This window comes from Vicugna pacos, chromosome 2, assembly GCF_048564905.1.
Source record: "Vicugna pacos chromosome 2, VicPac4, whole genome shotgun sequence".
In the NCBI taxonomy this organism is placed as follows: domain Eukaryota; kingdom Metazoa; phylum Chordata; class Mammalia; order Artiodactyla; family Camelidae; genus Vicugna; species Vicugna pacos.
Genome location: NC_132988.1, coordinates 41,472,864 through 41,498,867, shown reverse-complemented (window position 1 = coordinate 41,498,867; position 26,004 = coordinate 41,472,864). Strand labels below are relative to the sequence as shown.

The following is a 26,004-nucleotide window of genomic DNA, read 5'->3' as shown; positions in this document are numbered from 1 at the left end:
AGGAAAAGAAATTTGATCTCTGAAACACATTTGGCCTCAAGAGTTTCAAGTAAGGGATGGTGGGCATGTACAAACATCTGTAAAACACTCTTTTCTGTTGAAACATTTTGAAGTTAAATGTTACATGTTTGTCCTCTTTCATACCCACAGTATGTGTTGAGGTTATGTATGAATGCACTGGGATATTAAGAGCAAACCTTATTTTAAATACTTTTAGTTCTTCACATTTTGACAGCTGGTGGCCTTGGACAATCAAATGATCAATTATCTGAGTTCTACAGTTTGGGCTTTATTTGTTTGTTGCTTGTTTTTGCTTCTGGTCATAATTCATTAAATTTATAATTAGAGTCTGCACTATAGAAAGGAATTGGGTGAGGCAAGGAGGAAATTAGAAGTCAACCAGTATAGTTAACGACACTTGTAAAGTAATACAACAAATGGGAGGAATATAACAGACTTGTTAAATAAAACTCAGTACTTAGATCTGCTCCTAACAATTGTTTTTCTTTATCCTCTCAAGCATATATTTTCATACTGACTACTCATTAAGCAAAGTAATAGATTATGTTAAAATCTATGGTTTATGATGGGCTTTGTCTTCTTTTTTTTCCCCCTCACTTTAGGCTTTGAGCTACACAGGTAGCCACATGAAAGTCCACTCCCCCAGTTTAGTAGAGAATGAAGTCCTGAAGGAGGATGGATCAATAATTAGAAGGTTTGGGTTAGCATGGGGTGATGCTTTGCCAACTAACACCTGTAAAAAGTTTTCTAATTTCAGGGAAAGGAAAATAGAGCCCCTGCATACACCCAAAGGCCCCTTGGAAACTGCAGACTCTCCCTGCAGTCTAAGGCTTCTGTCAAGAGGTGGATCTGGCACTGTGCCATACCGGAAGTGTCCTTTTGATGCTTTACAAGTAAGACTAAGGCATGATGATAGTCAGATGACTGTTTACACAGTCACTCCCTGTGTTTTCAGCAAGTCATCAGTTTCATTGAGACCAACCAGCTGGGATATTCCATAGTGTTGATAGATTTGGAGAGCATTGTAAGAGGACTCTAATCAGTTGCTCACAAATTAATCTTGTGACCAACTGCCTTCAGCTCAATCTTGATAAATCATTCCTTTGAATGGCGTATGCTTTTTCATTTGTTTGAAGCAAGCTGTTTCATGGTTCTGCATGTGAGTGGCCAATAACACGAGCATGAGTTTGATACCCATGAACCTAAATGTACCCAGTGATGCTGAAACCAGGGGCTGTAATAAGTTACCAAAATATCATAAAAGCAGTTGGTGGCTCATAATTGTGCATATGAGAGGATCTGGCTGTGAGGCTCTCTGGTCCGCCCCCATCCTCTTCACCTATTTAATGTGTGAACTTGGGCACTGTTGCCTTGGTCTGCCCTCACTTTTCTGAGCCTCTAGCAGCACTGTAAGCATTAATAAAATGTTCTCAGCTTCGCAGTGAAAAGACACAATGGGAATTGAAGTTACTATTGTGCTTTTCACTTCATTGAAGAGAAAGATTGTCATTTATAGTACTCTACCAAGCTATGTTTTAGCCTGTAGAACATAATAATTAGAACAGTGAAATTAAAGGTTCTGTCACAGTTCTACCCTCCAAACACATGTGAAAAACAACCCCAGCTAGGAATTTAAGAGAGTAATTGCTCACAGAGCTTTAAAAGTGCTACATGAATTAAGGATAAAGTGCTTTTTATACTCTGAACTTTTAAGTCTTTTATCCAGTTGTTCAGATGGAACCACATAAACCACGCACACCCTGGCATCATGAGATCTTCAAATGGGGATAGATTTAGAGACCAATTAATTCAAAATTCTCAGTGACGGCTAGTGAATTTGAATCCAGGGATACAGACATTTCAGTCCAGTCCCAGAGCTACTTAGTTATGGGAGACAATTTGTGATCTACAGCATTTTATCTTATATGTCGCTGAACACATTTTATCATACCCACAGCTCCCCTGAGATATCTACAAGTAAATTCATCCCGTTGCTTGAGTCGGATACATGTGCATGTGCATAAACACATTCATCTACATACTTGGGCACAAGATACCAGGGAATGTCCTCTCCTCTGACGGAAGCTTAACCCCCAACACCAATGCCTTGGGTGTTTCTACCAGCTTTTGGCAGAAATAGTCACATATTTGCCTTTTTGGAGAAAAGACTGTATATGGGTGCTGAATGGTTAGAAAACATACCCTGATTTCAACCACTGGAACTAAATTAGACAATTTTATCCAAAGGAACAAATTAAAGTTTGCTCTTAGATACAAAATAATTCACATGTAGAATCGGAGGTAAGAGAACACGAGAGGAGGGGATGAGCCGTCCAAAGGAAAGCTGGACGCGTTTTGGCTGAAGTCAGCCATTTTCTAAAACTCAAGGTGATTTTAACAAATGCAGAGCAGTATTGGAAGGGAGAGTAATGATGAGGGCAGCCCCCAGCCCGAGCCTCCAGCCTCCAGACACTAGGAATCCACAAGGAAAATGCTGGGTAAAGCTAGGAAAACGGATCCTTCCGACAGCAGTGTAAAGCATGACGCTGTGCAGCCTGACTTAAGGATTCAAGCTCTGGAATCTTTGACTCTTGGCCCAGCTGCATATTAACTGGGTTATTTTTCACTTGGAGCTCTGCTTAAATTCTCTGAGATCCAGTTTCCTGATTTGTTACTATAATAATAGCACCTGGCCTATAAGACACGTTCACCATATCTTTGTGGAATGAAAAAGCATTATTTCCAAGTAGAGAGGGAACGACTCACAAGAGAATCCCTTTCAGGTAAGAACACAGGAAAACAGACAGTACCGATATCCTCGGACGTCAGAACCCCTTCTCTCAAGCAACCACCGGTCTGATGAGGGGGCCGAGAAAGCCGCAGACTGCCGAGTGGCCGTGGGAGGCATAAAGCGGGCCTGGAGCATGGGCTCTGAGGGGACGGCGGAGAGATTTGTGTCTCGGTGGTTTCCCTTTTCCTCCCCTCCCTCTCCATCTCCAGATGAGGCTGCAGGAGCCCGGGCAGACCTTCACCTCCTGCTGGTAGTCATCTTCCCGTATATTGATAGGGTCATCTTGCAGTTTTTATAGGTCTATGCCATTTGGAAAAGTTCTCTGAGAACACTTTCAGGGAGTTGGGAAGTGACTTATGGGTTAAGCTGGAAGCTGTGGTGTTTTAAAGAAATTCAATTAAAAACTATTTTCTGTACCCTGTCAAAAAGTATGTATGGAATAGCTATTTCAGAAGGAGCCACGTTCTCTTACATCAGCTCACCCTAATCAAAACATGAATGAGCCTATGGTTACTTTTTGAGAGAATCATATGAAAGCATGGTTTCACTTACTTGAAATATTTCTTAAGGTTAAAAAAAATACTCCTTGTTCCAAAACACTTGAAAAAAATCTCACGGGTCAGTGAAGATGGGGGAGAATGTGGCAGTAGTTGTTACACTAGCCCCTGGTACAGAAATACCTAGGGGTCAGACAGGAAGCACTACCTTCATGTCATGGGTCCCCTCTTACCAAAGGTAGCAGCTGCCTGTTAGCAGTGAAGAAAGAGCATGATATTCTCTTGTCTCTTCCCTCCAGGACAACCATGAGTAAAGCTAGAACCCAGAAGAGGGCTGTGGTGAAGGACCAGCACGGAAAACGCGTTTACTTGGAGCACCTGGAGGATGTCCCAGAAGCACTAGACCAGGACGACCTCCAGCACGACCTCCAGCAACTCCTTAGGCACTTCTGCAAGGAGGACTTGAAGCAAGAGGCCAAATGAGGGGGCTGCCCAATTCTCACAACAGAAACCACGCATTCACTTGATATGCAACTTCCCATTTCATTAGAGGGCTGACCTAACTGGCCGGATTAATGGGATACCCTGATATTTCCACTTCTAGCAAATACATGGCATCTCGTTTGAGTTTTTCCCCCATCCTCTTTAACTGTAAGCTAATTTGTGACCAAAGATAGCATCCTTCATTCTGGATGCTGTATCCACTACTTTGTTGTGTCTGTGCTAACCTGGGAACTGGCCACCTCCGTTGTTCTTCTTGGCTTCTGCACAAGCTCCATGAAAATCCATTGAACAGAAGAACTTCACCTGCAGACCTCTTCCAATGATGACACATAGGAATCCTACAAAGAGAGATCTGTGTACAATGTATATAGCTAAAATGCTCAGATGGACAACACGTTAAAATTAAAACCACTGCCTATCATAACTACACTGGGCATCACAGAATAAAGGCCTCTAGAAATTGCTGAACAATGGTTCATTAAGATATTGCTAACACAATCGAATGATAATACAGTTCTACTGCAAAAGAAGCACTTCAGACCTACCATGTCCTTAGAACTTCCAGAGTAGCCCTTGCTCCTAGTTAGCGATGGACTAATAACCTTGAAGAACTGTCCTAACTAAGCACTTACTGCTGATGCTGGCCAGCCGTGATTTATGACTTGCCAACAGCCACTGAGGGAGGGCAGGAAGGGAGCGGAGGTGACCAGAAGGAAACAATAAGGTACTCAGGTGCTGGCAGCTGCATCCTGTGCTGTCCGGCATCTTCAGGTCCTTTGGATTTGGGACACGTTGGCAGGGTATTTTAAAAAGCTATAACTACTGTAGTTTTCCAGTTTTCATTGCTGCTTTAGCAAACCACGCTGTCTTATTGGTGGTACTTTCTCCTGGCCACTGCACTGTAGATAATTCATTGGAAACAAGATTTGCCCACTACACAAATGGTTAAGCTCCTTCACCATGTTGGAGTGGTTTCTTCTTCTTTTGTTTTACCCCCCTCTGGGTTTATATCTTCTATGATACCTGCATGTAGCATTGAAGAATCAAAACCACAGTCCAGACCCCTCTTCTGATCACATTAATGGTTTTCATTCTTTTGACCCTCAGCAAGCACTGTTCACTTTTCAGCTAGGTCTGTTTTTTAGCTTGCAGACTAGATTGAGAAATCCTGAAAAATTTGGTTTGGGTTAAAACTTTTGATTTATTTATTTGAAATCCAAACTCCCTTGGAAACTCTGAAGTGTGTTCGTGCACTTTCCTGTTTGTTTCAGAGAAGGGACTTTAATCATCTGAGTGATTTCCACGTCCTATTCCTTATTCCTCTAGTGTTTGATGCTGTGTAGCATTTTAACATATATATATATTCACAAATATATTCATATAAACAGTATACATTTTGAATCAGTTATTTGTTAAAGAAAAGTATATTCAATGAAGATGAGATTAAAAAGATTTTAAAAACCAGAGTCTATCCTCCAGGGATTGAACATTTTCCAATTCTATCTGGTCTTTTCCTGTTGTGCAAAAATGACTCATTGTTCCGAATGTCAAAAGCAAATACGACAAACAATGGCACTTCATCATTTCAAGTAATGTTGCCAAGAGAGAAAATTTCCTGGGAGGGAGGTTTCCCACAAGCCAGATCTCCTCAGCCTCAAAGGCTAGTACTGTTTGGCAGTTGGATAGGAAATAAAGCATTCTTTGGCAGCCAAAATGAAGGAGGCCAGTGGTGAAACTTTTTGAGACTCACCACGGCCTTCTTGTCCAAACCTTCACTGGAGCTCAAGAAAAGCATTTCTGTTGTGTTATTTGCAGTGCAGATGATGTCTGTGTAACAACATAATGGTTATTCACCTTTTTTTTTTTCAGTTTTGATTTTTGCTGTGTAATCAGAAAACTTGAATACTGTGAGAAGAAGTGAATTTTCAGTTGACGAATCAGCATCTTGTTCCCATGGTGATAACACTAATTGAATATATCTATGAGGGCATGTATTAGTTAACGGAAAAAAAATACAACACTAACAATACATAGCTGCAATGTGTACAATGGCTGATTTAATTAAATAAAATGTACAAGTGTTAAATGTGGCAACAGTGATTGGTTCTTCTTTATCACTCACGTGTGATTTCAGGAGATGAGAAACTTAATATTAGAGAGACAAGATAGATGTGAAGCCAAAAGAAAGGCACGACTTGCTTTTGTTCTTTTTTTTTTTAACTTCATTGTGGTATAATTTCTGTAGAGTAAATTACACATATTTCAGATGCACAATTGGGTGACTTTTGATGGATGTCTACACCTATGAAACCACCGCCACAATCAAGATCCCTAACAATTCCATCACTCCCCAAGACGTGCAAGTTTCTCGTTTTCCTTTGGTAGCAGAATGTGTGATATGCCCAACTCTGTATTAAGCCCTGGGAGGAATAGAAAGATGTTGACCCTGCCCTCAGAGAAATTTTATTGCTACTCTTATGCAAAGGGGGAAAATAAATATTGATTTTTAGTTTGGGGATCGCTAGTAAATGAGAAATAGGAATATGTGGGTTGGAGGAGGTGAGGAGAGAGGGTAACCAGGGGTCAGCAGCACAGCCTGGGGCCCCATTTCACTTCTCTCCTATAAGGTCAGGACTCTCCGAAAACACCTCCTGCCTTTGGGAACAGCATTTCGCTCTGGGGTTCTATTCATCTCTTATAGCCTGAGAATTAGAAATTATAAATTGATCCATTAATATAAAGACAAGGGCTGGAATATGCAAAACTGAAACTTGTTCTATTTGGAGTGTATTTTTTGGTTTTTGAAAAATCCCCTTAGTGTTGCTGTAATAATATTTTTCTACTGCAAAAACAGAAAGACACAGTTTAAAAACTGAGTAGGTTTTATTTCCATCTTACCCAGTATGCGATAGGAAGCTCTTCTGCCTGGTTGATTTACAAGATCTTCCAAAATTAAAGTACCAACTATGCTTGAAATTTTTCAAAGAAAAGAATCAAAGTTAAAAAAAATTTCCCCAAGTAGGAGTGTGTGTGTGACCATCCGTCTTCCACCCATCTGTTTCATGTGCTGTGCTTTCTGCTGACAGAAGCTCTGGGCTTCCATTGCCTTGAGTTTGATCAAGGAGATGAAAGCATCAGAGGCTGCTCAGTGTCTTCCCACGTTTTATTGTGTGGTGTGCAGACCCCAGTACAAAAAGAACAGTGGTTTACATGACCTTTTACAGAAATACATTTAAAGTGTAAGGTGAGGCGGAACCCTCCAGACTGAGGGAAGATTATGTGCAGCTCATAAATGACTTGAATTAGCCATAAGGAGGTGCAAATTCCGTGCAGGCACATTGACACAGACTTGAATTTGAACTTGAAGTTGCCCGTGTCATTTAATTTATGTCATCACAGAAGGTCTATGTGTGGGCAAGTAGACAAGCACATGAGTAAAACAGATAAAGGGAAGCTAAACAAATATTTAATGAGAACCCAAATCACGACATGCTTTTCTTGATTAATGGCACAAAGATGGTCTGCTTGTTTTCATTACACTTTTGAAAAGAACTGTTTGAAAGTCTGTCTTCAGCTGCTGCTACCTGCTTGAAAACACACTCTCCTTCCTTCAGTTAAGGTATGATTTCTGTTTCTGATCTAATTGAAGTTACAATTACAATCACAATCTCAGAATGAAACACCTAAGTAAAGATGTAATACAACCTTTTCTCACTCTAATAATAGAAACATTTAAGAAAATCTTCAACTATCATAAGAAAAATTTTCATTCCCAAACCCTGCACGCAAGTTAAAATATTCTTTTTTGGTTACATTCAGACTTGCTGGGAAAAACAAAAGTACTTGCTTGCTTGCTTTGAATTAGCTCCATGGTATGGAGTAAATGATATGTATGAATATACTTTGGGTAGAGCTGTTATGGACAGTAGCCAGAGATATGACAGCAGTATTTGTAGTACTTTAGTGGGTCTCTTCAATCAGTGGAAGTGTTCAGTTGACAAATCCTTGAGATGTTTCAGTGAAGTAATATGACACAAAGGTTAAATAGGTGATTTTGGATAAGACTGGATTGGAATCAGTCCAGCTATGTCAATATTTACATGACTTCATGAAAGTTTACCCTCTGGAACACAATTCCTTCATCAATAAAATAAGAGGTAATAATACAGTCATATCTCGTTAGCCCAGGGGGATCAGTTTCAGACCCCCACGATACCAAAACCCACAGATGCTCAAGTTCATTACGCAAAATTGTGTGGTAAAGTCAGCCCTCCAAATCTGTGGGTTCCACATCCAGGGATTCAACCAAAGAAAAACTGATCTGCAGTGGGTTGAATCCATGAACGTGGACCGAGGGTAAGGAGGGCTGATGGTGCCTGCTTCAGAATCCTCTGGCCTCACCGGACCAGGGGAGGGCAGCCAGTCCTGCCCCATTTGTCAACCCCTCTAATCCGGGAGTGCCACGGTGGCCTGTGTGTCCTTGAAGGCCATTAGTTACAGACTCATACTTGTGACCTTCCGCTTGTGTGGGGAGGAGTGAGCTCTGGGTAGGTATTGAAAGTATTAGCCTTTCAGGTCAGAGAATAGAGTTAAGTGCTTGCTCTCAGGGGCTCACGCGACACGCTTGTCAGCTCGCCCTTCGATTCACTTCCCCTTCAGAGGAAGGGTTCTTCAGAGTCTCTTTTTCTTCCCAGGCCCTAAAGCATGGTTCTGGTTTCCCATCCTTTTTTTAAACTTCCCACACATACTCTATTTTTGGTTTTCATTTTTCTTCACTTTCAAAACTGTGGAATTAGATAAAGCCACCCAAATTCCCCTACTGAATGTTCCCCACTGGCAGCAGGGCCAGCTCAGCTGCTTCAAAGAGAAGTGCTGGCAGAGCCCTGGGCTGATGGAGGTGGATGTGAACACAACAGCTGGCTTTGAGGATGTGCAGAAACAATGGGTTTACAATGTCAGCATGAAATACACATCGAGCCTGTTTTTCTTGGGCGTGGACCAGAGTTCAGCGCTCCTCCAGGCTGTGACAGAAGGCTTCCATGGCACTCGCATAGCAGCAACTTCTGAATGAGTTGGATCCCATGTGAATTTTCCAAGTAACTCACAAATAATTGATAGCTCAGAAAATGGCCTCCACAAGCACATGCTGTCACCCCTGAGAGTCACAGGTGGTCGTTGGCATCTCTAGAGCCGGTTGGTGACACAGGAGACAACCTGGGGTTCTGACTAGTGTCTGAAGCTGGGGCAGAGGAGTGGGGTGAAGGAAGGGACAGTCTTGTAAGACCCAGCCCTTAACCGGTGGGATCTGATGCTGTCTCTGGGTAGATGGTGTCAGATTTGACCCATCCAGCTGGTGTCATGGAACCCCCCCAACACACACACACACACACACACACACACACACACACACACACACAGGAGTTGGAAACAGAACACCTTTAGGGAGATAATCAGGGAAGAAATAATTATATAAAAAAATTACCTAACTTTATGTAAGTAAATTTAGAAACCTGAATAAAAGAGATGATTTTGTTTAAACAGAAATTACTAAAATTGATCACAGAAGAGACAATAAAGGTAAACCCCAATGTGATGGCTAATTTAATCTGTCAACCTGACTGGGCTGACGGATGCCCAGATGGCTGGTACCACATTATTTCTGGGCGTCTGTGCGGCCTTTTCCAGCGAGTTTAGCGTTTGCTGGGCAGACTGGGTAAAGATCCGCCCTCACTAGTACAGGTGAGGCTCATCTAGTTCATTAAGGGCCTAAACAGAACAAAAGGCAGATGGAGGATGAATTTGCTTTAGCTAGGACATCTATCTTCTGTCCTTAGATGTCAGTGCTCCTGGTTCTCCAGCCTTGGGACTTGGACCAGAACTTGTACAGTGGTCCCCTGCTTCTCAGGCCTTCGGGCTGGGCTGGAACTACACCACGGGCTTCCGTGGGCCTCCTGCTTGCAGACAGTGGATCGCAGGACCTCTCAGCCTTCAAGATTGCGTAAGCCAGTTCCTCACAATAGGTCTCTTTCTGTCTACTTATATATGTCCTATGGGTTCAGCTTCTCTGGAGAACACTGATCTTAATACACTCAGTGACTGTGGGAGAAATTAAGAAAGTAGCCAAAGATTTAAACCCCCAAGAAAGCACCAGAACTCTGTGCTGTCACAGATGGATTCTATTAAGCTTTAATTACACAGATAATTCCAATAGCATTTACACTGCCACAGGGCCCTGGGAGAACAGAAAATTTTCCTTTTTTCATGTTTTTTTTCTACAAAGCAACATATCTTTGGTACCAAAACTGGACAGGATACAATCAAAAACATTCAAAATAACAACATTAACAAAAACCCATAGACCAGTTTTTCTAAGGCATAGCTATGTAAAAATCACAAATAAAATAGCAAATATAATTTGGCACACACTTTAAAAAATAATAAACTCTGACCAAGTGACTCCATTCCAAAATGCAAAAATGGCTCATTACTAGTAGCTGTTAATTTAATTACTCACATTGAAAGGTAAACAGAGAAAAACAATCTGTGATCATTTCTATAGATGGCCAAAAGGCATTTGGTAAAATGTAGTATCCAGTCTTGATTTTTGTATCTTTTTAAGAAGTCAGAAGTCATATATTCTCCCTTAAAATGATCAGCACTTTCTTAACAAATGTTCAAATAAATTAATGTTCAAATAAGTTGGTTAAGAACATTTAAGTCATGCCCATCTTGGCACAGCTTTTGCAATGAGAGAGAGAACCTCATCTCTGACTCCATACCACACACAACCACATGTCTCTCCTCAACGGCCTTCAGCATCATCAGTGTCATAAGACAAAAACAGAACAATTTAGTAACATGTTTCATGTTCTTTATTCAAGGGTTTGGGGGCAAGAGTGAGCTTGATAGAACACTAGAGGAGGCAACTCGGAAATGGCACGATTGGCCAGGAGGTCATGTATTCCCTTACAAGGTTTGCAGGTCCTATTTTCTAGAGTCAGGTAAGCTAGCCAAAGCTAAGTCGGAGGCTTGTGATCAGTGTGATTGGCATATTACGTTTCTTTGACAGTGGGGGCTGACTGAGATTTGTGACGTGGGCCAGACCACTGGGGCAGGCTCCATTTTGTGAATTCCAATATACAGATTACCTTTATCACCAGCAAAAGCATTCCTTTTTTGTTTCTTTTCCTGCCACACCCCCCAACCAGGGTTTTTTTTTTTAATTTTAGTAAGATTTTCAGAATTTTCATACAGTTGATGTATAATATTATGTTACAAATGTAAAATATAGTGATTCACAATTTTAAAGGTTATACTCCATTTATAGTTATTATAAAATATTGGCTATAGTCTCTGTGCTGTACAATATATCCATGTAGCTTATTTTATACATAATAGTTTGTTCCTCTTAATCCTCTACCCCTCTCTTGCCCCTCCCCTACTGGTAACCACTATTTATTTTCTATATCCATGAGTCTGTTCTTTTTTGTTATATTCACTAGTTTGTTGTATTTTTTAGATTCCACATATAAGGGATATCACACAGTATTTGTCTTTCTCTGTCTGGCTGATTTCACTTAGCATAATACCCTTTAAGTCATCTATGTTGTTGCAAATGGCAAAATTTCATTGAAAATATTCCCATTTTCATTTGTATCAAAGCTTGTTCACCTGTCTCTTTGTAAAGTAATATCATTTATGGAATATTTATGAATCATCACATGTAAATGATTCAAAATTAATACATTCATGAAATTATTTAAAGCAAAAGAATAGAAAGAATGTGTAACAAATAGAGGATTCTTCTGTTTGTTACATGATGCAAATCGAAATAATTTACATGTAAGATGTATTCACAAATGATGTTGCACTTTTGAGCAAAATTTGTTCTTAATAGGAAATTACTTTTACTTCATTGGCTTTTGTCTAGTAACCTGGATTTTTAAAAATAAATTAAAGGCACTAAGGATTTTCCATTTGGATTTTTTCCCAGACTAATGGTATGTGTACAATTCTCTCTCATGACACTGGGCAGTGGCCACAGCTCCCAGTCAGCCATGCCATCACAAGGATAAACATCTGATACACTTACAACAATTCTGTCCCCAGATAACCGTTCTGTTTTTCACTCTCAGTAGAGAACTCAATAAATTACATGAGGTATTCAACACTTTATTATATAGTAGGCTTTGTGTTAGATGATTTTGCCCAACTTTAGACGAATGTAAGTGTTCTGAGCATGTTTAAGGTAGGCTAGTTTCAGCTATGATGTTTGGTAGATTAAGTGTATTAAATTCATTTTTGACTTACAATATTTTCAACTTTCAACGGGTTTATCAGGACATAACCCCACTGTAAGTTAAGGAAGATCTGTATGCAAAAAGAGGAATAATTCTGCATATGATTTGTATGGAAAGAATTTTAGCTACTAGTAAATATAAATAGTAACAAACATCTAGCAGTTTTAACTTTCACTTCATAATGCAAATAGCATATAGACTTTGGTACATGCCTGTTGAAACTTCTGCGAATAAGTAGTTCTTGTTTTACAGATGACCCTTGAACAACACAGGTGTGAACTGTGAGGGTGCAGTTATATGCAGCTATTTCTCAATAGTAAATACTGTAGTACTTACACAATCCTCAGTTGGGAAATGTGGATATGGAACCACAATACTGAGGGCCTGCTACAAGATATACCCGAAATTTCAACTCCACGGAGGCTCAGTACCCCTAACCCCCACCCTCCCATATTCAGAAATGAACTGGATGATCTTTTTTCTATTGTTGTTCATAAGAAAATTTCCCCAACGTGCCACTAGAGGGCAGCAGACGATAGGTCATTTGCCCAGCGGCTCCAAGTGGTGGTCGCTACAAATAGAGTGGAAATCTCCCAGCTCTGGAGATCTGTGACTGGAAAAGTTGCTGGACTTTTCAAAATCTCAGTTTTACTGGGAAAATGGGGAGGGGGTGTGGGCTGGAAGACTTTAAGACCTCTGCCAGCTCTAACAGGCTGTGATTGTAGCTTGCAGTCAGATTCACATAGTGACTACAGTGACCGTTCAGTGAAAATTTAACCACATTTAAGTTTAATTATTAAACAAGTAAAAGCTATTTAAACCCAAATCTGTTTAGATATTATTCTATTCTTTTAAAAATAGCTAACAGTTTTTGAGAGCTTCTTATGAGCAGATACTGTTCTAAGCACTTTGCTTGTACACTACAACGTTCCTGTTGAGGTACATGGAGTTAGCCTTCCCATTTTGCAGCAGAGGAAGGTGAGGTACAAAGAAGTGAAGTACTTGCCCAAGGTCTCGCAGCCAGGAGTGGTAGGGCTGGGATGTGAGAGCTCTGATGCCAGAAGCCACATTTATAATAACTGCTCCATCATATTGGGAATTACTTGTGTAATGAAAGGCAGCCCAAATGTCTAATAAAATGTTATTAATTGTAGCTGGCTGGCAAGTCAGTTTTGTCTTTATAGAAAATGACTTTCTTGGGAGCTTTTCCGAAGCATATAATCATGCAATTGCATCCTGTACCTTGTTATTTAAGCAATATTTTGTTACCATAAAAGCACTGTAATCTCTCCATTGCAATGGCTGTTGATCTCCACGCTAATCTCTCCCTCTCTCCTCTCCACAGCCGCTGCGAATGTTCCCCCATAGCTTTTCCCAGCTTAATTTAAGACAAACTTGACTAGAATCTGCTGTTTCCCCAAATCCATTCCATATCTCTCCCATCCTCACCTTTCAGGCCAAAATTTCCAACTACCGTTCCCAGGTAGGTAGAGAGGAACCTAGAGGAAGGGAAGAGCACAGCCAGGAAGGAGGGCGTGTGTAAGGCAGATTCAGGGACTAGGAATAGATCAGTTTTCAAGACGGAGGAAGCTAGTTTTGGGGAATGATGAGAAGTAAATCGGAGAAGATTTTTAACATTAAATTACAGATAGTCTTGAATACCAGGCTTTGGAGTCTGGATGCTATGTGGTTGGCCCTACACAACCACAGCAGATACTTGACCAGGAAAGTGCTGGGTAGAATGGGTTGAGGCGGTAGAGACAAGAGACAGAGAGCAGTCGTGCGGTCCAGGAAGGAGGGTCGAAAAAAACACCAAAAAGAAAAGAAAATCCTGATGGTGATACCAAAATCAACCTTTTTGAAAATAACCTTTTTATAAAATTGAATACAACTATCAAGGACAGGGTTTATTAAAATAAAGCTGTAACGTGTTCTGACTGACAAGCAGCTGATAAATTTTCGGAGAGTTGCTGGTATGTGGGGTAAAATGTTATTTTGCAAAGGAAAAATGCATATACAAATACACGTATGCGTAACTAACGTTCTGGAAAAAAACGAGGGATTAGGAGGGGTGGTCTGTGGCGCGCATGCGTGTCCGCGCACGCATGCGCACACGTGATTTGGCCCGAGGGCCTGTTTCAGTCCTGCGGCTCTGACGGCAGCTCCGATCTCTGGAGCCCGTCTGCCGGCTGCTTGATAACTGCCCACCTAACCCCAGCTACCAATACTCTGTTTTGGGGGCCGCCTCACGCTGCATGTCCTCATACTGAGTTCTTCTTGCGCCACCTCAAGGTCAGTCCCCCTTCCCTGTCCGCTTGGCCGTTGTGCCGCTTGCCCTGTGAATCTCTGGAAGTGCAGGCCGTACCAGGGCAGACCTGCTCCTTGCCTCTGCGCTGCCCCGGTGGACCGCTTCGCACTCTTTGGGCCGGAGCAGGCGGTGTCGGTCTCCTCGGTTACAGAGAACACGTGCTTACCGTGCAGGTGGCTTCCATGAAGCTCCCCGTGCTTAGCTGGGGAGTGAGAGGGGAGCTCACAGGACGTCAGCGGTCTCAGCAAGGTGCAGGCACCCTCAGTTTTCGAAAGTTCACTTCATGCCACGTCACCTTTACGAAACACCTACGTAAGTACCTGTTTTCACTAGCTGAATTTAGGATTTTAGTGTATACGGGAAAAGGCAAAAATCAAAAATAGCGTTCAGTGTTTGTTTTGCAGGAGCCCTTATAGGGGCAGCGCGTGTCCCCAGCCGCAAGAGCCCCACCTCCAAGCTCCTTCCCCCAGACTACACTTGGCAACTCAGCATCAGGCCACCATACCTTTGAGCCGTGTCTGTGAGCATCTGTGCTTTTTTTCTCCATTTATTTTGTGTACCCGTTAGCCGGATGTGACCTTTAGGTCTTTGCTCTGTGTCATTTCGGCTTACAGAGATTTCCTGGGAACGCTGTACTTTCAGTTAGCAGAGGAAACTTGTACTCCACGCCGTCAGTCTTGGCTCTTCTTTCACGGTCCCCTTTCTGTTAGATTCTTGCCGAGTGAGTGATGAGCTCGGGTTGCCAAACTGGTTTCACAAACTCAGCTTGTCCTGCATGGGGGGATGGCCAAGCACCTATGGTTCTTGCCCTTTGGGCCTTGCAAACACTCCAAGCTCTGAGTCAGCAGAAAAGTATCATTTAGCATCTGAGACACATGCATGCACACGCACTTGGTCACACTCACAGGTTCTCACACTCATACACATAGGCTCTCACACATTCATGCACAACATGGAGAAAGGACAAGATGACATCTGCTAGTACAAGAATTAACTTTTATTCTTTTTCTATTCTGTGCTTTCCAGGTTTTCTGCTTTGAAAATATACTCCTTTCACAAGTAACAAAACAGTGTATATTGTAAAATAGAAGGAAATAAAAGCAAAATAAATTTTATATAATATACCTGTTCCAATTTAGTAAAACTGTAATATGTCTAATGACCCATTAGACTCATTTCTATTTGTGAAACTTCATAGTTTCATTCCTTACCTTGCAGAAATCCTTACTAACTTACGTCATAAAATAAGTGAAATATTTATATATTTTAAGTTATTGAACCTTAAAAAGGAGACCTTACAATTGTGCTGATTTCACATTTAGTTGAAAGTTCAGTTTGGAGCTTTATATTGCATTAGAAATTGTTGTGGCTCATAAATATTTATTTAGAAAATCTGATTAACGCATGAATGTTCTTCCTCTCCTTCAGATAATCACAGCATAAGCCCAGAATCACACATGTAACGTTAACAACTTCGCCCCCACCCTCTCATCTCACCACAGACTGGGGCTTCTGAATGTGCTTTCATTCTGGCCTCGTATATCACAGCCACTTTGTCATTGCTAATGAGAGTTATAGGTGACCCTAAATTTGGCCAACAACTAACTCAACAAAACAGTCAAAAGGTTGATTGGAATTTCCACTTTCAAAATAAATTTTTGAAAACAATTTTTATAAACCAAATCTGAACTTGGGTTTACATATAAGGAAGTTAATATTCTTAATTATCCATCCCTCTGCTTGTAGTGAAATGTGAAGGTGACAATGAATCACATCCCCTCTCCTGTGAGTTCTCAGCCAGATGGGGAAAACTTTTAGGGGTAAAGATCAGTTTTAATTTGGTAAGTAAAGTAGGATTACACAGGGGTCTGGAACCAAAATTAGGCTTCCTACTCTGTTTCTACTTTTTTGTACTGACTTTTCCACTCAGTTTCAGGGTGGGTGAAGAGGCTTTGCCCTGATGACCTTTCTTTTCACGTGGTGGCAGTGTTTCTGAACCAAACATGGGTCTGCTCACCCTTGTGCAGTAAAGCCAATCTACTGACACTGGGTTGTGGTGAAGGAAGGTGCAGCATTTTCTGCAGGCATAAAGCAAGGAGTCCAGGAAGCTAACGTTCAAAAGTCCCAAACTCCCTGATGGCTTTCAGGGAAAGATTTTTAAAGGCAGTGTAAGGGAGAAGGTTGTGGTGCGTGATCAGCTCATGGACATTCTTCTGACTGATTTGTGGTGAGGTAATTGGGAGTCACCATCACCAACCTTCTGATTCCAGCCAGTCTGGGGTCTATGTGCTTGTGGGCAGCATACAGTTAACTTCTGCCACCTGGGTGGGGTTTTAGTAACTGCAAAATAGTTCTAGGATATGGCTAAGAATATTATCTATAGCCCTCGAGGAGGAACTAAAGGTCCTTAACTTTGTTTAATGGCTAAACTATTATTATTTTGTCATACTTGACTATTTTCCTTTGTTTCTGCATTTTCTCAGTTCTCTTGGAACTCAGGGAAGGCCTAAGAAACTAAAGATTTTCTACAAATAAGAGGCAGGTGGTAGACATGGTGGGGAGCAGGGAGAGGGGTCTGTTCCTGGAAGGTCCCATAGGATCCTGCTTGTTTACAGCAGGGTATGTGTCCTGCAAGAAGACATGCATCCTGCAGACTGGCTGGACCTGCCAAAGCAAAGTGAGAGTTAAAAAAAAAAACAAAAATATTGTCTTCAATAATTGTTCATTCATAGAGAACAGAGCTCTCTCTTTAGCAATATGAGGCTATTGTAGTAATAAATGTCATGGTTACTACTAAATATGTCTGAATTTTTTTTCCCTGTTGCTAAAATGTCAGGACTCTGTAGATGAAATGAGGTGATTGGTGGCTTGCCTCTCACGATATCCATGGTGGTTATTTGGATAGTGTTTTACTTAGGATTTTATGTATTTCCTTCTTTTGGATTAAATGAGCGGACTTGATCATTAAAATGAAGAGAGTAATTCACGAGGAGTTTTAAAATAAGAGTTTGGTTTCAAGAAGAGCTAACAGCAGTGTTTATTGGTCTTCCTCTCTGGCTTAGAAATAAATGGAGTAAACAGATTATGGCCTCATGCCCTCCCCTGTCAGGGGAAGATCTGGTGACTGAGCTATCCTGGAAACAACGAATGCGTCCTGCAACAAACAGAAACTGATAAATAGAGGTCCTTTTTGATTCTGGCCTGGGTTCCCCAATAGTGGTCTAAGATTTAGTGCAGAGAACCAAATTTATGTGTTGATCCAGGGTTTTGTATTAGGAGCCAGCTTGAATCAAGAGCAAAGCGCTGAGGAAAGGTCAAAAGCCTTGATGGGGGAGGCAGGGCGGGAGGGGAGGACGACTGCTCCTCTGTTCTGCCTCTGTATTCACAATGGGTGGGATTCTTCTTCACCCTCAGCCCCTGCATTAATTGAGCCAACCCTGTTCTCCTGAGCTTCCTCGGTCTCGCAGAACATAGGCAGAAGGGAATGAAGTTCTTTATCTTAAAGGAACAAGAGGAAAGGCAGTGCCCCAGCAAATGCCTAATGCCCAGCATGTTTACATTCAGTAAATGCTATTTTACTAAATTGAAGTAGTTTGGAAAAGGCTGTTTGGGTGAGGGAGACCTTTGACTGTTTCACCACTGATTAGCACCTGAACCAGGTGGTGACGAGAAGGAGACTGAGATGGTGAAATCAACACAAGCCTGGTAATTAATTCTTAAGGTTGGTGAAAATAGAGTTAACTAGTTTCAGCTGAAATGGAGTTTGAACTGTGGATAAGTATCCTTTCCTACTTCTGGTCTTCTAAGCACAGGCGATTGAGAGGTGTCTGTGATACTATTTAGCACTCTGACCTTATCACATATTCATGTTAAGAAGAGTTTAAAGCATTTTTTTCTCACATTGTGATACTGTGATTTATAATAAGAAGTATATTTTAGATATTTGTTCCTCATTGCTCCTAAAACCCTTGGAATTTCCTAAATGATAAGAGCAATAAAGATGTCTTTTGTTATGCTAGTGAGATGACTTTTGGTAAGCCCCTAAGCGTGGGGAATTGGTTGCAGGTGGAGCCAACTAAGTGATTAGTGGATTGGAACTTTTAGTCCCACCCCCTGACTTCCGGGGAGGGGAGAAAGACTGGAGGTTAAGTCAGTCACCAATGGCCAATCCGTTTGTCAATCTTGCCTATGTAATGAAGCCTCCGTAAAAGCCCAAGGAGGCCTGGGTTTGGAGAACTTCCGGGTTGGTGAGCAAGTGGTGGTACTCAGAGAGGTCGGAGAAGCTTTGCACCCTTTCTCCAGACCCTGCCCTACGCATGTATTCCACGCGGATTTTCACCTGTATGAGTTATCACATCTTGTAAGAACAAACCAGCAAACGTAAGTAAAATGTTTTTGCGAATTTTGTGTGCTGCTTTGGCAAATTACTCAAACCCAATGAGAGGGTCGTTGAAAGCTGTAACGTTTAGCGGGTGGGTCAGAAGCACAGGTGACTACCTGGGTTTGCAATTGGCATCTGAAGCGGGGGAGGGGCGGCAGTCTGGTGGGACTGAGCCCTTTACCTGTGGGATCCGATGCTGTATCTAGGTAGACGGTGTCAGAATTGAAATAAGTTGTAGGACACCCAGATGGCCTGGAGAATTGCTTGCTGTGGGGAAAAACCCCAACACAGTTGGTGATCAGAAGTGTGAGAAATGTGTTGTGTTATGCGTCGTTGAGTAGTGAAGGAGACACTCGGGAGAAAGGCTCATTGGAATGAGCCTTTCCTTCCAATGAAAGACTGGGTTTTTCCTTCCAATAGGGAAGAATTGTAGGTTTTTCCTTTAAAGGTGTAACAAGAAATCATTGTAACAGCGAATGTTTGAGAGATTACCTGTCCAGCGCGGCCTTAAATACTTTATGTACATGGTTTCCTTTCATTCTCACTACAACCCTAAGTGGTAGATACTTTTATTACCCCTATTTCATAGTCACAAAAACTGGGCCATATCCAAGCACACATACCTAATAAGAGGCAGTGCTATCTGATTGCGGAGCCCAAGAGTTGAATTATTCATCCTCCATACTCCAATAGCAAACTATGACATGTTCATTTTTAAAGAAAATACGGTGAACATATTTCTCTTTTGCGAAAGTGAATTTGTGAATTTCTTTCCTTCATGGGATTAGAGTGGGATGAAATATTTAATTGAGAGCTGAGACCTCCCATTCTATGTCGATAACTCAGTCATTAAAGCAACTCTCCCTGGACAGTCTTTATCAAATTAGTTGGCAATAAAGTACATGTAGACCACGTTTTATTGCACTTAGATTCCCTGGGCTTCACAGGTACTGCGTTTTTTCTTTTACAAATTGAAGGTTTGTGGCAACCCTACGTCAGGCGAGTCTTTTCAGCACCGTTTTTCCAACTGCGTTTGCTCACTTCCTGACTGTCACATTTTGGTAATTCTCACAGTATTTCAAATCTATTATATTTATTATGGTGATCGGTGATAAGTGTTTTTTTTCTATGTTACTACTATCTCCTGTGAGGTTAGATAGATAGCAACTGTGGGCTGCCATCGTGCACCACACTGAATCCTTTTCTGCCCTTTCTGCTCCGTAATTCAACAAATCGTAAACATTTCTCTAGCAAGTGCTAAAGAAGGCAGCAGAGAGCTCAGAGCAGGCAACTCAGGTCACCTGGGGGCATGCCAATAGCTGTGCCTATTGACAGTATTGGAAAGCCCGATTAGGCTCCAGAAAGTTCCCTTGAGCAATCTGGTGTTGACTTTTGTGAGGCCTCACCAGTGCAGGGTGCCTGCAGAAGGGCTCATTAGCTCCAGGAAAGCTCTTTTGCTGTTCAACTGCACCCCTAGCTTAGAAACCTCAAACTTGTGGCAGGTAGAGGCTGTCAGCAGTTGGGGGAAATCTTTTCCTTTGGTTTCAGTGCACAAGGTTTAGCAACCTCTTCAGTCACCTGTGAAGAAACTGAAAATCCACAGTAAACTGCAGCCAACTCACCCATTTGTAATGGCCGTGGCCATGAACACTATTGCTGTAGGGTTCCAGGCACCTTAGAGCCCTTTTGAACTTTAGTCTCCCTACTTAAATAGAGAATCTGTGTTTTCCCCCCCACAGATCTTGCCCTTTTCTCTATTCTATGTGATAACATCTAAAAATAACGGGTCACATTTACTATCACTATTTGTTTTAGTTTGTTTGATTTGCCCTGCAACGACCTTTTAAGTATTTTTTTCCTACTGAGATGAATAAATTAGGGAAGCGTAATAAGAACTGGGGTGTAAGGATGAGATTGTAATTTTGGACTGATTGGGCAGGGAAGGTCTCACTAAGGTGACACGAGTAAAGACTTGAAGGAGGCAAGAGTAAGTCTTACAGCTACATGGGGAAAAACAACTGGTCAGAGAGAAGAGTGTGGGTATTTACATATATGTAAATATATATACATTTATTTATATATCTATAGGCTGATTCCTTTTGGTCTTTGTGTTGCAAAGGGAGACAATAATTACATAATGATTGGCTGTTTTTATGATTAAAACCTATTGCAATGGACTGTGAGTTTGGGTTCCCCTAGAATTCCTCTTCTGAGACTAATCCCTGTATGAAGGTGTTTGGAGATGGGGTCTTTGGGAGGTAATTAGGCGATGAGGGTGGAACCCTCATGCATGGGATTAGTGCCCCTACAGGAAGAGACTAGGCTCTTTGGCCCCATGTGAGGATACAACCAGAAGTCATCAGTCTGTAACCTAGAAGAGGGCTCTCCCCAGAATCCAACCATGCTGGCACCCTAATCTCAGATCTCCAGCCTCTAGAACTGTGAGAAACAAATTTCTTTTGTTCATAAGCCGCCCAGACTATGATAATTTGTTATTAGTAGCCCAAAAGGATGGGATGCCTATAAAATTAACTAATTGATTTGGAAGGCTAAAACATTGTGAAGAAATCTCAAAAGAGTTGGTCTAAAATTGCTGTGTTTATACAAACAGACTTGACTATTTTATTTGAAAGCATTGTTAAATTCAGCTAGAACAAAATACTATATTTTATCAAATAACTGATTTAACTACATTTCATTTTGAAGTAATTATTTTTTATGGCAAGTAACCAAAAAGGTTCTCTGTACAGAGAAAAAATGAAGATACAAGGCAATGATCAATAAATTCAGGTAAAAGAAAATTTAAGAGGGTGATCTCATTAAATGTTCTCCAATGAAATAAATTTTAAAAAATAAATCAAATCAGGTGAAAGTCTTCAAGGACAAATTAATCTGACTTGATTTTCCAGCCTCTGTTTGAGTCAAAGAAATGTAATAATTTGAAAATATTTCGTTTTATAAGCCTAATATCATCCACCCCTGAATCTTCTATTAATGACTAAGAATATCCCTAAACCGTTTTGTGTGTGGAAGCAAGAATTCTGGTCATCTCCTCCGTATCTGGATAACCACACTGGGAAATCCTTCAGTGCCTATGCAATTACTAACTGTTTTCCAATATGAGATGCTATAGGGAAGGAAATAGTAAGAAAGCAAGGATGCTCAAACCCTTTAGCTGGGTTTTCTCAATGGTGACATTGTCAAAGTCCCAGGAAGAGACTTTGACATATCCTCTTGTGTTGGAGAGGGGTCCCCACTCTGCTCTGGGCTTGCTGTGGGTCCATCACACCCTCACTGTCTTTGAAGGTCAGTGCAGTTTGTGCACTCAGCAAGTGTTCAGGAAACTTTTCAAGAAAAGTGAACACAACGATTACTTTAGTCTTAGAGTTCAAAGGCTGGTTCTATCATTTCGAGTAAGTGACAGCACAAAGAGAGTGCAGTAGGAAAATCCAAAGACTGGTATCAAGGCTCTCTGCAAGTGCACAGAAGCTTCCGGATGGGGCTGTGCAGTCAAGTCAGGCCTGACCTTGCAGGCTCCGCCCCTGCTGAGGCATTTGTGCATTTAAGGCCACAAAAGGTTATGAGCCACTAGGCATTTTAAATCTCTCATTGAAACATTGCTAACTTCCAGATAAGAATGTCTTTCATTTTCCTAGCTCTTTTCAAACACATCTGGCGTTTGTTACTGGTTTGGGACAACAACATTGAAATAGCCTCTTCTTTTGTAGAGATCTCAGGAATCTGCCAGGATTTTCAGGGACTTCATGCTCTTCAGTGGTGGTTGAAAATGTTTTCTCTACTTTTCTGTGTTTGTTTGTTTCCCCCCAAATGGTACTATGTGGCTTGTCAGCTAAGTGGTTCTATCTGGTGTGCTGTTCTTAATGATTCTCTGTGGCACCTTTTCCATTTCTCACTCCCTGATCACCAGAAGTTAATAACAGTAGAACTCTAAACAAATGAGCCACTATTTCCAGGGGACTGTTTCTGCCAGCATTAGATTATTTTTGTATTGTATGAGATGATTGCCTAGGAGGCTTTTATTTTCAGTAACCACAGTTTTTGTTGTTTCTTGATTTCATGGATGGTAGAAGAAAAAGCAGTTTGGGACTATATGTAGAAAAATTGTCTTTAAAATCTTCAGTTACGTAGCATATGATTTCCTATTAAATTCTTACTGTGAAACACAGAAGAGCCTTTTAATGGAAGTAATCACAAGTGCTTTAATATAAAGTTAATAGTAAAGAGATATTTTCTAAACTCAATCTCATATCCTCAGGTCCGTTTAAGTTCAGGGGGTGAACTAACCATAAGGCTATGATTTCAGCCTGTGGACTGTTTATTTGCTTGAAAAAGTCTCTAATAATGGACAATGACTTTAAACCAATGTAGAGAGATTAGTTTGAATTGTATGAAATAACTGGATTTTGCCGGTCTAAAAATGGTGGACTGTCAGCAATTTTATAGGGTCTGATTTAATACAAGACATAAAGTGGTAGAAGTTAAAAAAAAAAAAGTACAATTCAAGATCCTTCAAAGACCTAGAGAAGTGGAGAGAGGGTAATCTATAAGGATAACATAGAGCAACTGGGCAACCAGGGGTCGATTCTCCACACTGGCTGCTCTTTTGCATTGGTTCAAAGTTTAATTAAAATGCATGCACCCCAGTGTTCATAGCACTGTATACAATAGCCGAGACATGGAAACAACCTAAATGTCCACTGACAGATGACTGAGTAAAGATGTGGGGTGTGTGTGTGTGTACACACACACACACCACAGAATACTACTCAGCTGTAAAAAATAATGAAATAATGCCATTTGCAGCGACATAGATAGACCTAGAGATTGTCATACTGGGTGAAGTAAGCCAGAAAGAAAGAAAAATACCATTTGATATCATTTATATGTGGAATCTTAAAAAAAAAAAAAAGACAGATGAACTTACTTACGAAACAGGCTCACAGACATAGAAAACAGACTAGGGGTGAGGTGGAAGAGGGTGGGAAGGGATAAGTTGGGAGTTTGGGATTTGTAGATATTACTACTATATATATAAAATTGATGAACAACAAGGTCCTACTGTATAGCACAAGGAACTACGTTCAATACCTTGTAGTGGCCTACAATGAAAAGGAATATATATATGTATGACTGAAACACTATGCTGTACACCAGAAATTAACACATTATAAATCAACTATACTTCAATAAAATTACTGCTTTCTTCTTCTGGGGAACATTTCTAATGAACTAGGCACTTTGCTAACTAATCTCTGTATAATCTATATATGCTGTCTAGAGATACATGCTGTCAGTAATCTGTGAGGTATTTTTAGCTTCATTTTTAGAGATGAGGGAATTGAAGTTCCTGTAGTCGAAATAACTCCCAAGGCCACACAACATTTTGGTCTAGTGTAGTCTGATTCTAAAATTTCTGCCCTGAATCATTATGCCATTTTTTGTCTTGTGACCAAAAAGCAAGAGAAGGCCTAGGTACTGGGGGAGTTTTGTGGGTGCTCTGCTTCTTGAATTATTGAGAAAGATTCCACACCCAAAAGTGAATTCTACACTGTTTCTCTTTATCAGGTGATTCATCTTTCTTTCTATATCAGAGCTTTAAAACCACCAGGTGTCAGAGTTATGCAGGTTTTAAAAGAAATTATCCCATTTCCTGCTATACCTCTGAGATTAGACTATCCTATTTATAGCTAGAGTCTAAATTTCAAAAGCCACCCTTTATTTGTCTACCAAGGATGCATCAAAGGTAGAACATAGCTCAGCTGCAAGGGCTGTGGATGGCTAGGAATGGGGCAGGAGGATGCTAAGGAGACAAGAGGTTTTCCATTCCCTTTTCTTGGTGGGATAGCGGAAATATCTTAATGTTTCCTTCCAGGGTCCTTGTGCATTAAGAACGTTTTAGGAGATGGTGAATAATAAAACTCTCCCAAATTACCGTATTTCTTTTCCAACTTGTATCCAATTCATGTTTTAAAAAAAATAAATAGAATTCAGTATATTATAAAAAGGGAAACAATGTGAAAAGGAACAGAAAGGGCTTTTTAAAAATTAAGGCCTTGAACAAATCTATAATATGTGGGTTCAAAAATGTGTCTTCAAATGTGAAAGTTTAGATTCAGAAGCTTTATAAGCTGTGAGAATGCCTTTAACTTCCCACCCCTCACCCTCATGCACACACACACACACACACATGCCTCCTTCATGTCCAAGCTTGCCCTTTGCCTTGGACATCTCAAATTTGGATCTCATAAGGTAAATTTCATTTTCAAAATCTCTTTCTGACCCATCCTTCTAGAAAAAATCTGGTGCAGTGGACAGTGCGGTGTTGAGATGTGGTGAACTGGTTGGGTGGCAGTGTGGCTTCCTGTGTGGTTCTGGCCCCGCTAAAGGAACCACGAATTTTCCTAGAAGCTTGTGGGAGAAACCACCTCTACTTTTCCAGGAGGTTGGTTTATTGATTCATTCATTAGACTATTGGTTCTTCATTGTCTGCTCTAAGTCAGGCATTTTGCCAAGAGCTGTGGATACACAGATGGTCTTCACATAATTCCTACCCTCAAGGGAATGACAGAGGGATTCAGACAAGTAAAGTGTCAATGACAGTACTGTTGGAGGCTATAAAAGAAGTGTGGGGGCACAGGGTGCTAGACTACACCAGACGGGCTCAGGTGAAGTGTCTGCCTGAGGTGCTGAAGTTACAGGGCTCTTTGCCTGGAAACCTGAGCCCTAGTGGAGTGGTATTGCCTCCTGGGTACTTTCCATCACGTGCAGTACTTTTGCAATTGATCAAATAAATGCATCTTCCTCAACTGACAGCAGACAAATGTGAAGAGAGGTGACATACTGAGGAACAACAGAGAAAGAGAAATGAGTACATCTCTGTAACTATGAACACTTCCATTCATATGTTGTCAATCATGGAGAGAACAGCCAGCCATAGGAACTGTTGTGGCCAAAGGAATTGTATGCACTAAAGGAAGGAGGGAGTTTGAGGGAGGGGGGATGTGTCAAAGAATTAATGGCCATCTCTACTATTCAGATAAAAAAAAAAAATCCATCAGCCCTCTATTCTGTTTCTCAGTGGCTAATGAACCACGGAAAACTCCATTTCTGTATGGCAAGTTGGCTATAGGAGTGCTTAGGAGGCAATTACCAGCAGCTAACACCTAGAGTTAGTTAAATAT

General features: G+C 41.0%; 2 protein-coding genes across 5 annotated transcripts in view; both read left to right on the top strand.

Annotated features, from left to right (window-relative positions):
- The window catches only part of ANK2 (ankyrin 2), a 521,075-nt gene extending 515,172 nt beyond the window's left edge, over window positions 1–5,903 (top strand). For 3 of the 4 annotated variants that reach the window (XM_072938390.1, XM_072938386.1, XM_031691199.2), the window contains one exon: window positions 3,609–5,903. In XM_072938390.1, coding sequence (XP_072794491.1) covers window positions 3,609–3,623 — 15 coding nt within the window. In that variant the 3' untranslated portion in view covers window positions 3,624–5,903. Of the gene's footprint in view, window positions 1–623; window positions 716–3,608 lie in introns of all 4 variants that reach the window. The other variant, XM_072938391.1, reaches the window with a different exon arrangement.
- A 7,816-nt stretch (window positions 5,904–13,719) lies between these two features.
- LOC140688736 (uncharacterized) overlaps window positions 13,720–26,004 on the top strand; it is an 87,091-nt gene continuing 74,806 nt past the window's right edge. Inside the window, exons 1-3 of the mRNA XM_072948514.1 lie at window positions 13,720–13,802; window positions 14,180–14,733; window positions 14,826–14,941. Coding sequence (XP_072804615.1) covers window positions 13,720–13,802; window positions 14,180–14,733; window positions 14,826–14,932 — 744 coding nt within the window. The 3' untranslated portion in view covers window positions 14,933–14,941. The remainder of the gene's footprint in view (window positions 13,803–14,179; window positions 14,734–14,825; window positions 14,942–26,004) is intronic.